This window comes from Drosophila montana, unplaced genomic scaffold, assembly GCF_035044405.1.
Source record: "Drosophila montana isolate Dmon_TW-CO22-7 unplaced genomic scaffold, ASM3504440v1 contig_3266_1, whole genome shotgun sequence".
Taxonomy (NCBI): Eukaryota; Metazoa; Arthropoda; class Insecta; order Diptera; family Drosophilidae; genus Drosophila; species Drosophila montana.
Window position 1 is genome coordinate 118,791 of NW_026998148.1, and position 16,343 is coordinate 135,133.

General features: G+C 36.5%; 2 protein-coding genes across 6 annotated transcripts; one reads left to right on the forward strand and one right to left on the reverse strand.

Moving 5' to 3' along the window:
* Nucleotides 1–1,228: 1,228 nt before the first annotated feature.
* Sam-S (S-adenosylmethionine Synthetase) lies at nucleotides 1,229–8,050 on the forward strand. Of its 4 annotated transcripts, XR_010437174.1 has the most exons (8): nucleotides 1,229–1,468; nucleotides 1,737–1,929; nucleotides 4,122–4,199; nucleotides 4,437–4,559; nucleotides 5,705–5,817; nucleotides 6,451–7,130; nucleotides 7,197–7,403; nucleotides 7,478–8,050. XR_010437174.1 is itself a non-coding variant. In XM_064690445.1 (7 exons), exons 2-7 carry the CDS (start codon nucleotides 1,791–1,793, stop codon nucleotides 7,300–7,302), a joined length of 1,239 nt encoding a protein of 412 aa, XP_064546515.1. In that variant the 5' UTR covers nucleotides 1,229–1,468; nucleotides 1,737–1,790; the 3' UTR covers nucleotides 7,303–8,050. The 4 variants fall into 4 exon arrangements, 3 of the variants coding, with proteins under 3 accessions (XP_064546515.1, XP_064546513.1, XP_064546516.1); XM_064690445.1 differs by lacking the exon at nucleotides 5,705–5,817 and adding an exon at nucleotides 4,718–4,830 and having other exon boundaries at nucleotides 7,197–8,050; XM_064690443.1 differs by having other exon boundaries at nucleotides 7,197–8,050.
* Nucleotides 8,051–9,246: 1,196 nt separating this feature from the next.
* On the reverse strand, nucleotides 9,247–14,703 carry LOC135434094 (ATP-binding cassette subfamily G member 4). Of its 2 annotated transcripts, XM_064690489.1 has the most exons (10): nucleotides 14,574–14,703; nucleotides 12,377–12,596; nucleotides 11,619–11,742; nucleotides 11,468–11,555; nucleotides 11,305–11,406; nucleotides 11,101–11,246; nucleotides 10,528–11,041; nucleotides 10,302–10,470; nucleotides 9,986–10,242; nucleotides 9,247–9,920 (listed from the first exon to the last, which is right to left on the reverse strand). In XM_064690489.1, exons 2-10 carry the CDS (start codon nucleotides 12,585–12,587, stop codon nucleotides 9,495–9,497), a joined length of 2,037 nt encoding a protein of 678 aa, XP_064546559.1. In that variant the 5' UTR covers nucleotides 12,588–12,596; nucleotides 14,574–14,703; the 3' UTR covers nucleotides 9,247–9,494. The 2 variants fall into 2 exon arrangements, with proteins under 2 accessions (XP_064546559.1, XP_064546560.1); XM_064690490.1 differs by lacking the exons at nucleotides 9,247–9,920; nucleotides 9,986–10,242; nucleotides 10,302–10,470; ... (2 more) ...; nucleotides 11,305–11,406; nucleotides 11,468–11,555 and having other exon boundaries at nucleotides 11,615–11,742; nucleotides 14,432–14,679.
* Between the last annotated feature and the right edge of the window lie 1,640 nt (nucleotides 14,704–16,343).

Consider the following 16,343-nt stretch of genomic DNA (forward strand, 5'->3'; position numbering starts at 1 on the left):
CAATGGACTGCGTCTGTTGTTACTTTACCACACTGGTTTTGGGCATCTAAACAAGGGTATGCCAGAAATAACGCAGAATATTGGTATAAATCACTCGCCTAAACGGTCTCGATTAAGCCATATATCTCATCCCGTGGTCCAAGGCTTAGATAGTGATAATCGTTATGATCATTAAGTTAGAGAGCCGTTGTCTGGATAACTAGAAATCCTGTATTAATGTAAGCCATTAACATTTGTACAAATGGTAGCGTACGAAAAAGTTAATTTTATTTGCGCGCAACCAACAAATCTATCCTGGGGGTCAACATCATTTGAAAGATAATGAGGCTTGTTATTTCAGCTATTTTCAATAGATTTTTGTATTTATTATGCAGAAAGCAGATTACCGATCGCCTTGATCTTGGGCGACCTTGTTTGTGATTAGCATGACACGATCTTTCTATGGTTCTTTGTTATTTTAAAATACCGAAATTGTTGTCGGGCGCATGCTAGTGACGCATCTTCTTTTAAAAGGCTCGTGTTTTTTCAAAATTGTCGATTGATATAGTTCTTAGAAATAAATCATTAGTTTTTTAACATACAAACTAAACCAGGTGTTACACTTGATGCTCAACATCGTTGGGCACACAGGCACTTACTATACATACATATGAATTCACTCGATTCTTATGTAAAGTTAAAGCAACTACCCAGGGTGTTTTAATATTTCATCAACCCATTTGTGCTTTAATAATGATAAGCCCTTAATTTCGCCTAATCATCTTTTCGGATTGAGCCACAAATTTTTATAAATACATTCAATTTCCTTAAAAATTCACAGTTAGAAGCTGTTCGAGCAATTGTCAACAGTAAAAAGTTATAACAAATTGCAATTCTTAACAGTAAAATTACGACGTAAGTTCTGGCTTATTAAAATAGTATATTTTGTTGTTCTGTTTTTAAAAATACATAAACAGAGTGGCAACGCTAAGCCACCCACGGCAGTGCGAAACAGCTGTTTTTACGAACAGCCGTGAAAAAACGTGGAGATGCTCTTTTGAGTTAGCATAAGAACGGTAGGAAAGTTGTGTGGCAGCAGCTACAAATAGGAGCGCCAAAACAAGCTACATACATATTTACATACATATATACATGTTACCACTGTGAGGGACAGAGAGAATCTTCGCTCTCACACGGCGCCGCCATCGTTGTTCGCTCCCACTTCATGGCTATAAATTCTATAGCTGGCGAAAAGTGTGCGCTCTTTTTCTACCATACCGTCACGGAGATAGGACGTGCGTTATAGTTGCGCTAATTTGATTGCCCGTCGGCTAAAATATAAGAAAAATCAGTGCAACTTACTGCCCACAGAGGCTGCATCATTTATTCTAATTCTATTCTTTTAAAAAACATAGAAAGCCAGTTAAATACACTTTCATTGAACAGTTCTTGCTTGTCGGTGTGTATGTTTATTCATACATTTATACATGTATGTACATAAGTATGTATAGCTGCTGTGGCGTGTGTGCGTGACTTTGCCATCAAACACAGCATAAACCGTAAAATGCGTTTGCTGATTATATAAAAATAACAATAATATAGTCTACAACTAGAATATGTAAAAAAATATTCGTAAGAAATGGCAAATACTCGGACACCAAGCAGCGGTATACAATTGGCATTAGATTTGTTGTTCGTGATAGTTTTGGGAAAATCAATTTCTCTCATATAAATAACGACTATTTTGTTTTATACAGTATCAACTTTATTCACTTGACAAAGTATCACCTAATTAACAAGCCACATTCAAAATGCCGCAAAAGACCAATGGACACACCACTACCAGCGCCAACGGCTTCAATGGTAGCAATGGCAATGGCAATTCCTACGACATGGAAGATGGACAAACTTTCCTATTTACTTCCGAATCCGTGGGCGAGGGACATCCAGGTAAGTGCATATACACACACACATCAATAAATTTGCAGGCCCAAATTAGCTGCAGTGTATTCAAATCGCTATCGAGACGCGACGCCAGCTAACCATTCCGACCTCCTTATTGCATCACACAGTGCGGGCATGCACAATAACATATACATATGCACATATTTGTACGTACATACTTATGTACCTCCTGCAGAACATATTCACATTTCGGTACAATTTAAGGCATAATTGTATGTACATACAATTATACATGGGTTTATCAAGTTTTGATAAAATGGTGGTAGTGTTATTACAATTGTTTGACCAGTCAAGCGCTTTGCTTTGCAGCTACAATGTTTGATGCTAATAATTTTTATTATTTTTCAATATAATGAGCTTTAGTAGGTAGAAAATTCGATCGAAAAACGTGCTTGTTTACTCAGCAGACTAGCAATAGCAATTGGTTAGTGTGACCAGCTCTATGTTATATACTTATACCAAACAAGTAATATGTTACTAACGATCCAAGCCTTGGTTTTAGGTGCTCATATACAACACACATATGTTAATATAACCATTTGTGTTTCAAATTCATACTTGCAAAACTATCTAAACATATTTGTCGTACGTATGTATGTAAACCTTCATCATTTGCCCACCAACTACCAGCTGGTCGCTCATTTTTGGTCCGAAGTGCTGCTGTTGCTACAGAGGCTGCCCCGGCAACGTGTTAAATTTACATTCATACATAAGCACAGCAGTATTTTTGTTAGAACGTACATACATGTACGTATGTATGTCTGTTTGTATAGATTGCTTTGCACAACACAGAGTGCGTCATGCGCACCATGTGCTTTTTCTGATTATTGCTCTTCTGAGTTACCGGTTCTCTTTCGGCAAATGACGATCAAAACAATCGCGTACGTACTTTTTCATACATACTTACATAAACACAACAAAACATAATTACATCTGAAATACATACACATATACATACATACATATACATAAATGCGTAAACTAAAGTACAACATAATTGAATTTTGTCTTCCTGCTGGTTTCAGAGGTTTATTCATGCTATTTAACAGCCGTACACTATATTTGCAAAGCTTATCAAATTAGCGAAATTTGGAACCACGTGGTTTTCTAACAACGCTATATTTATTGGTTCTTTTGCATTGCATTTTAGTTTGTATTTCTAATTTACATACTCGGAAATGCAAATGAAATACCAGTTAATATATATGTACATATAAATCGTTGCATGCTATATTAGTATGCTATTACAGTAGTATTAATATTGCCTAGCGATAAGGACGACCGACCCTTTTGTGCGACACATTGATTGCTCTAACCGCTTTCGAAACTAATTAAGTTCGTTTAAATGGGATGTACGTATTGACTACGCACATACATATGTACATACATATGTATTTACATATATGATAAGAGAAATGTATGTTATCAATACAAGATGGGAATTGCACGTTTAGCTGATTGATGGATTGGTTTATGCGCTACTTTATCTATGCTATCAATAGTTTTAACCGTTGTCCCGGCTGTGAAAGTATTTGCTGACATTAATGACAACATAAATTAGGTATTGTAAAATTTGTCACATCTCAAATTGATCATCCAACATACACCGGACATGATGAGGCGGTTTCTACCAGACATTTTTTTTGATCGTCATTCTAGTAAACAGTCGCTGATCTGAAGTGAGGTTATCAGCATCCCCGGAACCCAAAAAGACAAAGGGGCGCCTAAAGCTCTCAGCTAAAAAAAAAAAAAAAAAACTTATTAATGTAGATTAGTATTTGAATAATATATGTTATTGAACCAATCCAAAACGATGCGCCATTTAAATGATTAAACACTTTTTCTTCCCTGGCGATTTATCAATATTGTTTACTTGAGTAATATTCGCCGTCAAATATGGCATAGTGTAAAATTAAACCAAGCTCGTTTTATTACAAGCACATGTAGCTTTTCTTTCTTCATGTTTAGCCCTAAATTCCTACGTGGCATAGAATTTCGCTGTCAATCGCAAAATGAAAATGAAAATAAACTGCTTTGTCCGACAATTTTAGCTGGCGCGAGTCTACTCGGCGGTGCCTTTGTCTGGGTATTCGTATATACTTATCTCATATACATATATACAACATACATATACAAAACAGCATTGATTGATTTACTTTTCTTATCATATTTTTTAGACAAAATGTGCGATCAAATTAGTGATGCCATCTTAGATGCCCATCTACGACAAGATCCTAACGCTAAAGTGGCATGTGGTAAATATAAAAAAATATTGAAATAAATGCAAGTTACTTGGGCAGTGAGTTATTAAACGCATAATGTTGAAATCAGTGCTAAATGTGCAATATCGACAGCCCTACAGGGCTTATTTTGCCAATAGACATTAGTAGTAAAACAACAAACGCTTATGATTTCTATAACTTGTAGTCAGAACACTGACATTGCATAATTTGACTTGCTGAATCTTATTTGAAATTATTTTTTAAAAATAGAAACGGTGGCAAAGACTGGCATGATTCTGCTCTGCGGTGAAATTACATCCAAGGCAGTGGTTGACTATCAAAAGGTTGTGCGTGAGACGGTTCAACACATCGGTTATGATGACTCCTCGAAGGGTAAGTTTTCTTGGCTTTGCTTCGAAGTTGAGAGTATCTTTTTCTTGTGGGTGGGCCTCAGGAACATTGCTCAATGCATTGTTTCTGTATTTATGTGCATATGTGAATATTCAATATTAAAAAAAAAATACCATAAAAATCAACTCAAAATCAAAAAGGTTTCGATTGGAAGACGTTAAACCTGCTCGTTGCCATTGAACAACAATCACCCGATATTGCCAACGGTGTACACATTAATCGCGAAGAAGAGGATGTCGGCGCTGGTGATCAGGTATAACAAAGCATATCTGTACCGTTATTATCCGCTAAGTGAAGCCGAATAGTGTGCGTTTGTTTGTTATGTTTACATTTCGTTTAATGTTATTCTAAATCGTATGTTTCTCATATTTACTATGCTCGCTTCGTGGCCAACCCGAAACTCATTCTCTTGTTATCGTTCTCCTACAATAGGTGTGATTGCATTTTTAAATTCCAGATAAATGTAAAATATTCATAATAGTTTTCAAACAAGCTATAAACTTGATCTAATTATTTAAAAGGATACATTAGGTCTTTAAAAAAATGAATTTTATTATATTTTTCGAAAATATTATTCTTATTATCCGCCAAAAGAAAAATATGTTTAATGAAGATTACTGGGAAACTGCATATCAATTTCACTTCGATTGGGCTGACTACATAAATTCTCATTTAACCAAATCCATTTATTGTATTCCAATAAGTAAGTTTTCGAAAAGCAACTAAAGGAACAACACATTAAAACCAAATGCATGCTACATCCCACCAAATCAGACCTCAATTGTCGATGCCTGCGATCTCAAGGAGTTTCTAAGGTGTGAACTGTGGTTACAATCAAATCAGTTCTGCAACCAACATATATCTCATTTGTGGAATATTAAGCAGAATGTGCCATGTTTGTTTAAATATATATACATAAATTATACACAGAATACAATTTGTAATATTAACGGGGATATATCATAACAAACACATTACTTACCATTACTTATGTATTTTCAATTGTGCTGCGCTCTCTACTTTTTATCTCTTTCGTTTCATATAAAACAAAAACACGACACACATTAACCATATTTGATACCTTAATACTTAATTCGCAAACGGTTTATAAAACGAAAAACGAAAAGGTTTCGATTATAAGACATGCAACGTTCTCTTGGCATTGGATCAACAATCGCCTGAAATTGCTGCTGGTGTGCATGTTAATCGCCCTGAGGAAGAAATCGGTGCCGGAGACCAGGTGTGAACTACAAACAAGTACAAATTATGCAAGGCTCGGCTGGCCGAGCTTATATACCCTTTCCAATAAGCTAGATAAGGCCATAAATTTTATCATAATCGATTCATAATTTCTTTTGGAAAGAGTGTAATAGTCACATGTACAATTTATGTTGCATATATTCTATTCTTTTTTTATATGTGTGACTAATGTAAAAGCTATAAGTGTAATTAATATTAAGGTACATTGCTAAAACTACATTTAAAATCATTTTATGATTGCAATATATGACATTGTAGAAAATTGCAATACAAACAAAAATTGCTCACATAACATAAGAAAACATTCATTATCTTGTTTGACAAAATTGGACTCGTATATGACATAAAATAGAGTTTTTCATATTCAGTTTTCATGAGCCACTAACTAACATCCTCATATATTGTATATGGCTTGCTTTGGTATATCAAAATCTCCAGTCATAGTCACTGCAGCTTTTTCATGCTCTAATTTGTTTTCCATGTTACTTCTTAACATTTCATTTAAAAAAAAAAATGGTGTTTACTTGTACTAACTTAAAGTTTAACGATTATTGTTATTTTCATTGTAATATAATCAATTGCATTATTAATGCAATATGTTAATCGTTCACAGGGCATTATGTTTGGCTATGCTACCGACGAGACAGAGGAGTGCATGCCACTAACGGTCGTGCTGGCACATAAACTAAACGAAAAGATTGCCGAGTTGCGACGCTCGGATGTCTTCTGGTGGGCCCGTCCAGATTCTAAGACACAAGTCACCTGCGAGTATCTCTTTAACCAGGGATCGGCTGTGCCGAAGCGCGTGCATACTATAGTTGTATCAATGCAGCATTCGGATAAAATTGCGCTGGACACACTTCGCTCGGAGGTTATGGAAAAGGTAGTTAAAGTTGTCATTCCCGCCAAATACTTTGATGCCAATACCATTGTGCACATAAATCCCTGTGGACTGTTTGTCATTGGCGGTCCAATGGGTGACGCTGGTTTGACCGGCCGTAAAATCATAGTGGATACATATGGCGGCTGGGGTGCACATGGTGGTGGCGCATTTTCCGGTAAGGATTTTACAAAGGTCGATAGGTCAGCAGCTTACGCAGCGCGCTGGGTTGCTAAATCGCTGGTAAAAGCCGGACTCTGCAAGCGATGCTTGGTGCAGGTCTCGTATGCCATTGGTTTGGCAGAGCCGCTTTCCATAACCGTTTTTGACTACGGAACCTCCCACAAGTCACAAAAGGAACTTCTGGACATTATCAAGCGCAACTTCGACCTACGACCCGGCATGATTGTCAAGTAAGTGCATAATACATATAACAGAATGCAGTTTTTTTTAACTACTCCACACTTTCTACTACACAGAGACCTAAATCTGCGCCAACCAATTTACCAGCGCACCAGCACATACGGCCACTTTGGTCGCGATGGTTTCTCATGGGAGCAGGCAAAACATTTGGAAAGCAATTGACTAGATGCCGAAATGTCGTTGCCACAGCCGCCGTGTGCTAAGAAACTAAGGACATTAAAAGAAACAACAGCAACATAATTTTTAGTTTTTAGTTTAAAAGAGTAAGTGGCGCCAGCAATAGGCTTGGCAGCTTTTTAGGCTTTCATTTCTTATCTATAATACCCTTTCTTTATAGTTCATACGCATTGTGTGTATGCAGCAATTTACACAATTTAGTTGTACGGGTCATATCTGCATATATGAACTTACTGTCAGTAACAAGCTCAATTACCAATTTGAGAGCTTCTGTTTTATTTGATCAATATGTTACCTACCACATCAGAGCTGTTTTTCATAACCGTTTTCAAAACTTGTATAAAATATTAATATAAATAGTAACTTTTCTCATGTTTTGAATAATGCAATACCTTGTGCCCCTTTAACGGGCTATTGACTTAATATTGTGGTGCAATTGTATACAACAGGAAGTGGGAGATATCTCCCATGTTCAAAAAAAAAATATTATAGTTTTTGAATGCCAAGTCTGTTATTATTGTCATACATTTAGATGGTTCAGACCCGGGCACAGGGTATTGTATATATCGAAAAGAGCATTCTTACTTGTTTATAAATTGCTATGTTGTCTTTTGTCGATGTTGGTATTTAACCAATCTTTTAAACAACCTAATTGTACATTACTTAGACTTACCAAGTTTTGTATTTGCTGTATTTTCCTTTACAAAAATATATTTTTAAAATACAAGTAAAACGTTTTAAATTGTGTTTAATTATGTATAAATTAATATATATAAATTTTAAAACACATTTACCCATAAACTTCAATGAGGGCACAGTTTTCTTACAACTTTTTAGATTATACCAAAAACTGCATAATAAGAAAATGATTGAAAGAAATTCTGCTTTCCGTATAATATATATATATATATATTACAGGTAAATTATATATGCTGTGATCTACGGTGTGATTTGTATATATATATATTATATATATATATACGAACCTACACTGAAATGAAGATGTTATACCCCTAAGTTATTAGTGGGTAAATCAAGAATAAAATCATTTTTATAGTAGTAGAGTTGTCGAATATGTGTGACCATTGTCTGACCGATACAAAACTCCTAATTCAAATTAATCAGCTGACGACTGTTGGGTGTCAGAGCAATTAGGTTGTCGACAAGCTGCAATGAGTATTGCAAGTCTTCGAAAATAGTATTGTAAAACGAAAATTGTTCCAAAAAGGCGGCAGTAAAAATGATCGAAAATAGTTGCAGGATAAAATTTTCATCAACGTGTATAAAGCGGCTTGCGCGGGGTAATATTAATTTAGTGCTCGTTTTACGAATTTACAGATAGTGTTTTTGCTCGATCTAATCGTGTTAATAATTGTGCGTGTGTGTAATGAGAGCTTAGCCTGTCGACAAGTAAGCATGTACATTTTTTTTTTGCCTAAAAATAATTTCGCGCCTTTATCCCGAAAATTGCTCCAAAAAGGCGGCAATAAATATGATCGAAAATAGTTGCAGGAAAAATGTGTTAAATTTAATGTGTGTATATTAATTTAGTGTCCGTTTGCGAATTCGCGTGTGTGATTTCAGTGCCTGTTGAAAAGCAAGTAAATTTTTTTTGCATGTTTTTTTTTGTGCCTCACAAAAATTTTGCGCCTATATGCCGAAAATTATGCTAAAAAGGCGGCAAATAAATTTCATCGAAAATAGTTGCAGGATCAAAAAGTAGGTTGATACCTGCGCTATTATTTTAGTGTCCGTTAACGAATTTGCCGATCGTGTTTTTGCTCGTAATAATTAAATATAAAAATCTGGATTGTTGTGCGCGTGTGATTTCCGTGTAAGTTTTGTTTTGCCTAAAAATAATTACCCTTATCTTTATTTTAAGCCGTTGCCTAATATATCAATTAATTTATTTATATATATATATATATATATACATTCGCAAAACGTACCTCGACTGTTGTACATAATAAACATATATGTGCTGTAAAATAAAACATAAAAATAAAAACATTTCATTGGCACGAAGTATTCAAATTCGAATTTGACCATCTGGAGGCCGCTTAAATCTAATCACAAGCTCTACTTTGTTCAATTTATATGAATATCTATATACTAATTTAAAAAAAATGGCTGAAACATAAACATATTGCATGTAAAGTTGTTCCCCAAAGCTATATCTAATAATTATACGAGGTGAAATTAAAATGTTCTGTCAGAAGCCGCAAGACATATGTAACCATCGGATTTGCTGCCGATTTTTTTAACCTCTGGCGTAGCATAATATATGCGGCAACTGTGAAGATCACATAGAATCCAAGTAAACAGCTCACGGACCAAAAATAGTTGATGTTCTCAAATCCAAGAAATATCAATAAAAATTGCGACTTCTTAAACATACAAAAAACTTCGGCTTCACAAATTGTATCGCCCCTGCCATAGTCATATAGAGCAGCGACTAGGCCTTCTAGACCATGGCGTAGAAAGCTGAGCGACATCAGAAACCGCATGAGGGGCGAGATGTAGGTATCCTTACCATAGCCCATGCCGTATATGGAAAGTAAAATAAGGGGAACGGCAAGAACTGGTCCCATGAACATGCCATTCTAAATATAGGAGATATATAAAGAGTTAGTTGTAGCAGGGATATAGGAATTATCGTGGTACTTACCACCAAACTAAGCCTACTGGATATCAGTAGGCCAAAACTGTCTGAGGTGAGAGCCGTTAGAAATGCAATGGTAAAGAGCATGGCGAATCGAAACCATTCAAGCGGCTGGCTGGACATTAAGTACACAATTGCCAAATAAATGACTGCCAAGACGAACATCAGAGGCAATTTGGCAGAAATCATGGCGGCATAGTAAGAGCTTAATCGGTACCACTGATTGAAATATTCACGCTTTAGAAGTTTGATTTCGGTGGGAACTGGAATGATGAAAGTGCGAACAACCATTAAAAATTTAACAGCAAAGATATTGACTTACATTGCAACAAGACCGGCATCATGGGCAGATACAAATAGGCTATGACAATGGTGAACATAAAGCCAAAGTTAAACAGAGCCTTTGAAGCTTGACTTCCCACTCCCGTATAAATGCCGCCAACGATTAAAGCCAGAATTATATTCATGTAAAATTTCAGTTTGATGTACGACTAAAAGATATAATATTCACTTAAATCGGGTAATTTGTAAATTCGTTCTGTACTTACATTGTCTCGCCACATCTGCAGCATTATGCGGTTGAGCAGCAATTTGTACTGCATCCACCAGGTGGACTTGGATGTTAGTAACTTTGGATTAATTTCCTCCTCAAACTGATCTATTTCATAGTATGAGGAGGCACCCGAAGTTGTATCCGATTTTGTTGGTGTTTCTTTGCCATTTTCCCCTGGTGGCATCCATCGTACGACTCGGCCATTGCACACGGCTTCCACCATGCGATCGTGGTAATTGTTACCGTACTCGTGGCACGCCACTTCAATTATAAAGTCAGCCGGATTGTATGTTAGCGGACAGTACAGCCCTAGATGGTTCATGTATGGAACAATGTTGGCTCCACTTCCTTGGTAGATGCACTGACCCTCAGCGAGTACGTACACCTTGTCGAACATTTCAAAAATCTTGGCGGACGGCGTATGTATGGAGCAGATGACAGTCCGACCGCCGGCTGCTAACATTTTGAGAAGCGCTATGCATTGCGAGCTGGATAGATCGTCCAGGCCACTGCAAGAAGCCGAATACACTAGTAAAACAAATTAATTCACACATAACAAAAAACATACGTTGTTGGCTCATCTAGAAAAATTACAGGCGGGTTGTTCACCAATTCTAGCGCGATCGAAAGCCGTTTGCGCTCTCCGCCAGAAATTTTTTCAGTCTTCGTGTTTTGGGCGCGTGCTAAACGCAACATACCCAAGATTTCATCAATCTATGTGCAAACGAGAAACGTACAGCTGAAGAAGTTCGAATATTGTTAATCTGCTCACCACTTCAAGTTTTTGGGCTAATTTTAATTCATTTCCCAGTTTTAAGTTTGCCGCTAAAAGCATCATCTCTCTTACAGTAAATTTCGGGTCGAGAACATCTGTCTGTGCGGTATTCATTTGAAAATTTCTTATTTATTACGCCGATTAAAGTTAGGATCCATACCTGCATAATGTACCGAGACATCTTGCGAAAGATTCGCATGTCGCGCGGACTGTTATTGACCAGAATCTCACCAGATAAACTGACAGCTCTGCAAAATACCTTAGGACCTTAGCGATCATGTCGGTTTGTTTAAATACTATTAATGTCTTACCCAAATCCTGCCAGTGCATTTAATAGTGTTGTTTTTCCTGCTCCGGAAGGCCCCATAATTGCGGTTAGCTCGTGAGAGCGGAATTCGCCATTAATGTTGCGTAAAATTTGCTTGGTTTTGTGGGCTACGGGAAATAAACAATACAAAATTATAGGTCAAGAACAATGAGAAACAAGTATGAGGTTCTAGTCGGGACCTCCCGACTAGGGGATACCCTGAACCCTCTTCTTCCAACAGGCGATAGGTATAAAATGAAAGATACTTAATATATATATATACTATTCTAGAAGCTACATGACAAGTTTGGTGACTCTAGCTCATATTATTTACCGAATTTGCCCAAAAAACAGGATTTCGATATCGATTTTTATCGATTACTTGGAAACGGGGCAAGTTATCGAATATCGAAAACAAACTCGATCTGCGCGGGGACTAGGAGGACCTACAGCTAAAATTTCAAGTCTCTTGCGTTCATACATACGGACAGACGGACGGACGGACAGACAGACGGACAGACAGACAGACGGACATGGCTAGATCGACTCGGCTATTGATGCTGATTAAGAATATATATACTTTATGGGGTCGGAGATACTTCGACATACATTTGCACAAATACATAATACCCTTTTTACCCATTTTCAATGGTTGCAGGGTATAAAAAACAAGTTTACTCCTATTGAAACGAGAATCAATATTCTATTTGTAATAGCTAATACTAAGTATAAAATTGGCCATTGCCTTAATTATAGGCTTACCATTTCCGTGATCAGGCACTTCGTAGATAAGGCCGGAAAACTCCAGGTTAACCTGTGGCCAGGCAGGCAGATACTTTAATCCGTTAACTGATTGATAATCATCTGGCTCAGGAAGTTCGACGCTAATGGCATTTATATCACTGCTGTAGTTAAGTGAACTACCGCCGCTTTGAGAGCTGGAGGCGCCCTGCACGCTTTGATTAAACTGCATTCTAGTAGACTTAAAAAACGTGATGGAAATTAAAAAGGAATAGTTAATTTGAATGGAAATTACACTGTCCCAGTGGGAAAAATGTGGAAAAAACATCAGGCGAACTGTAAGATTTAGAACGATAAATTTGCGACTCTTATATGAACGGATTTCCTTATAGAAACGGTAGGTATACGATTGCAAAAACTTATGTTTAATTTTGTAGACAGGTTGTAAATGAACAATATAACCGGTATGAGATAACCTTTGCGTAATTTCGAGGCACACATTACCTTTGCAACCACTTGGATTTGAATAAATATTTAATCGTTTATATGGGGAACTGTTTGATAATAATAGCAAATTTTCATTTTTTGTAAGTGTGTCTAATGATCAATCATTTATTAATGCATACATTAGCACTGTTGCGCTTGAACAACATATAAACTTAAATAGTCAAAAGTCGCTAGAATAGCAAATATACAGAATTTACACATCCCGGTCTTCTAACTGAAATATTTAATTTTTGTGATGTCGTGCTGAGTTTTATTTGTGTGATTTTTTTTTTAAATTAAATAATTAGGTATAATTACTCTATCTTGTTGTTTTTTAAGAACCATGCTCAGTCAGAGTTGTTTTGTTTTTTTTCGATTTGAGTACAACATATAATTTACTTTACTTCAACTCTGACAGTAAATATATACATATACTTTTAATATGGATCAGCTGTCCGGTTTCAATGCTCAACACTTACTAGCGACCCAAAAATATGAGGAACTTAAATTGATCTTGTGTTCCGCTTCAATTAGACAGAAGCATTCATTATCATTTCTCTCGCCCCGCTGTCGCGACACATAGAAGCTTTCTTCGAACAAATATTTCACTGAACTGAGCTTGTTAAATCAGTTTTGTGCTCTAGTCAGCTCGTCATGAATAACGAATTCAAATTTCCAATTGATTTCAGTTGTATGCGGCCATCTGACGGTCCGACAGCAACTATCTGATTATGTCTGGCGGCATATGCAAACGGGCGATCGCTGGTCGGAACTTTCTAGTGAGTGTGATTCAATTCGCGCATCGAAACAAAAAATGAACGAGTACTTGCTTAGAGCTTTGCAATCATCACGTTACGCTGTGCGAGCTTCAGATAAGCTGTGTGGGGCCATTTCAAAATAGGAGTAGCATCAGTTATCAAACCGAATTTATCTGCATCGGAAATTGTATACAGATCTGTGGCACTAACTGGTACCGCAAGCTTTGTATTTGTCGGGTGCACAATGCGTACTTATTACTTTAACTTATTTAATTAGTTTATCTGTACTTTTTGATAACAAACTGTACACATAACCCAAATCAAACAATATAGTATGTACATATGTGCCGGCAATTTGGCGATGTTCCAAATAATGTACATATGTATTACAATGCAAAGTCGATTGGAATTCAATTAAGGGCCTGACCATTGCACTGTCCCATACACTTACCTATTACATCCATATTCATATAATTTTAAAGCGTATTTAAAGCGTACTAATCGAAATACCCTCTGGCAAGTTGACAATTGTTAAGTATTTTGTTATTTTCATTATATTTTGATTAATCACAGTGTGACTAATGGTGCATGCATATTCAGTGAACCGGGGAGTGTTGACCATCCCTTCGGATTCTCAATAAATATTTTTGTATTCTCTGATTATGGGTGCAACCATTTACCTGCTAACTGATATGCATTTCAAATAATAAAATCATGTTTACTTTTTACACATTTGCATATAAAACTATTTTATTCTATATATGTATATGCATAGGAACAAATGGTGCAAATTCCGTAGTATACAATTGTATGAATATGTATATGTACATACTGTTACAACGACAAATGATTTATGTACGTCGTTGACTGGCAGGTTCATTGAACGGATTTAAAATGCGGTGAACCCGTGAGTGCTATTTTACTTAGATATAACAAAGTTTGCCGGCGAAGGCTTAAAACCGCACTGCACTTACTCCACTTTCTATTTGGGAATGTGTATATGTATATGTTATTGCTGTGGGTTTTCACTCTCTTAGCATTAGTGTAGCGGGCGTGATGTACATACATATATACAGACATATGTATGCATGCAACAACGACGACAACGACAACGACGACAACGGCGGCGACAGCAACGACTTGTTGCACCGAGAAACGAAAATGTACTGAAAACAAATGAAGGAAGAATGATAGAGTGGCAGCGGCAGCGGGCTGACAGGCAAGCACACTAGTACACGCACACATTGACGTCTGTACACACACATGCATGCATGTGTAAAAATGCATTTGTATTGCACGCACACTAAAGCGTGTTGCGCACTCAATATGAGAGCACGCAATGCTACAAAATGCGCAGCAGACAAAGAAAATACTAAAAGAATTCTTCTAGGAGGAGAGAACAGTCTTACATTTTTTTACAGTTGGGTATCCAGTCTATTTTTAGCTAAACGTGAATGGTCACTTTTCAGGATCTGGCTTCAAGAAACCTTGCATGGGAATGAACATGGCAGCAATCTTTATCTCTAATCTCAGTAGTCTGATCTGCAGTACTTGAAATGTTTTTTAAGTTCGCCTTGCTTTTGTGTTCTTTTCTCGATCAGCGCTTTTTTAAGTGCGACCTACCACAATATGTTTCGTAGTTTACAACTGAAAATTAATGATGTTGTTAGAAAGGTGTTGCCCTCCTTTATACCCTGTTTCTGAAAATAACAGTATAAGTTTAACAATGGACAAAAAAGATTTCACCGACAGTACAAAGTATTTCTGTACATGGAAATGGAAACGTTAAAAGTTGATCATTAACCTACTAGACGTTCTTTAGACTAGATCCTAAATTTCATATTCAAGCAATCTAATCAAAGGTCAATAATATTTTAAACTAAATATACCGCGGGACTCTAAATAAAAGCAATCATATAATAAATAATAAAGTTGATCGAAAGATTATTGCTAGTATCTTGGTTTGTCCGAATATATGTATATAAAACTGGCACACACAAGTGATACCGAATGTGTGCTAACATTACACAGAGTATCTTTAAGTTGATTAGTCCGGATTACTTGTTCCTGTTGGTCTCGCTCTTACTGTCGACTCATCGTGTTTCCAGCTTTGTTTGGCAACATTCAAAAAGCGGTTGCCAAGCAACTTGGAAATGGCGGCAAAACCAAACGGGTACAAGTTGCTATACCGAGAGATAAACTGAGAATGGCCGTGCCTGGAGTAAACAATCCCCGTTTTACTTACCGGCGCTATTTCTAGTCTTTTCTTAACCAATATTTTACTTCACCCTTGAATAACTAAAAAAAAAAAGAAAACTGGATCGAAAAAATCCAAATAAATTGGTAACCAATTTTATTAAGATTGCAAAAATATTTCGCAACAGATATCGAGCAACAGAACACATATGCAGTTGTTTAAAAGAGCCGACCAGCAGACAACCAGTCGCAACAATTCAGCATGTTGCCGTTTTTATACATTTTTATAACCGCATAAACACAGCAGTAACTATCTATCCATACAGATTGCATATATGTATATAGGCCTGTCACATTGCCGTCTTAACCAAACCGAGCCAAACCCGCCATACCTGCCTCTAGAAAACCTAACATTATACTAATTTAGAAGAAACACCATGAGCAATGTAAATCGATTCACTTTTGACCAATTTGTTAGCGTTCAAAGACTTGACGGTTCTTTAAATGGATTTGGGAGCTTAACAAGTTAATTTTTTTTGTTTGTAATA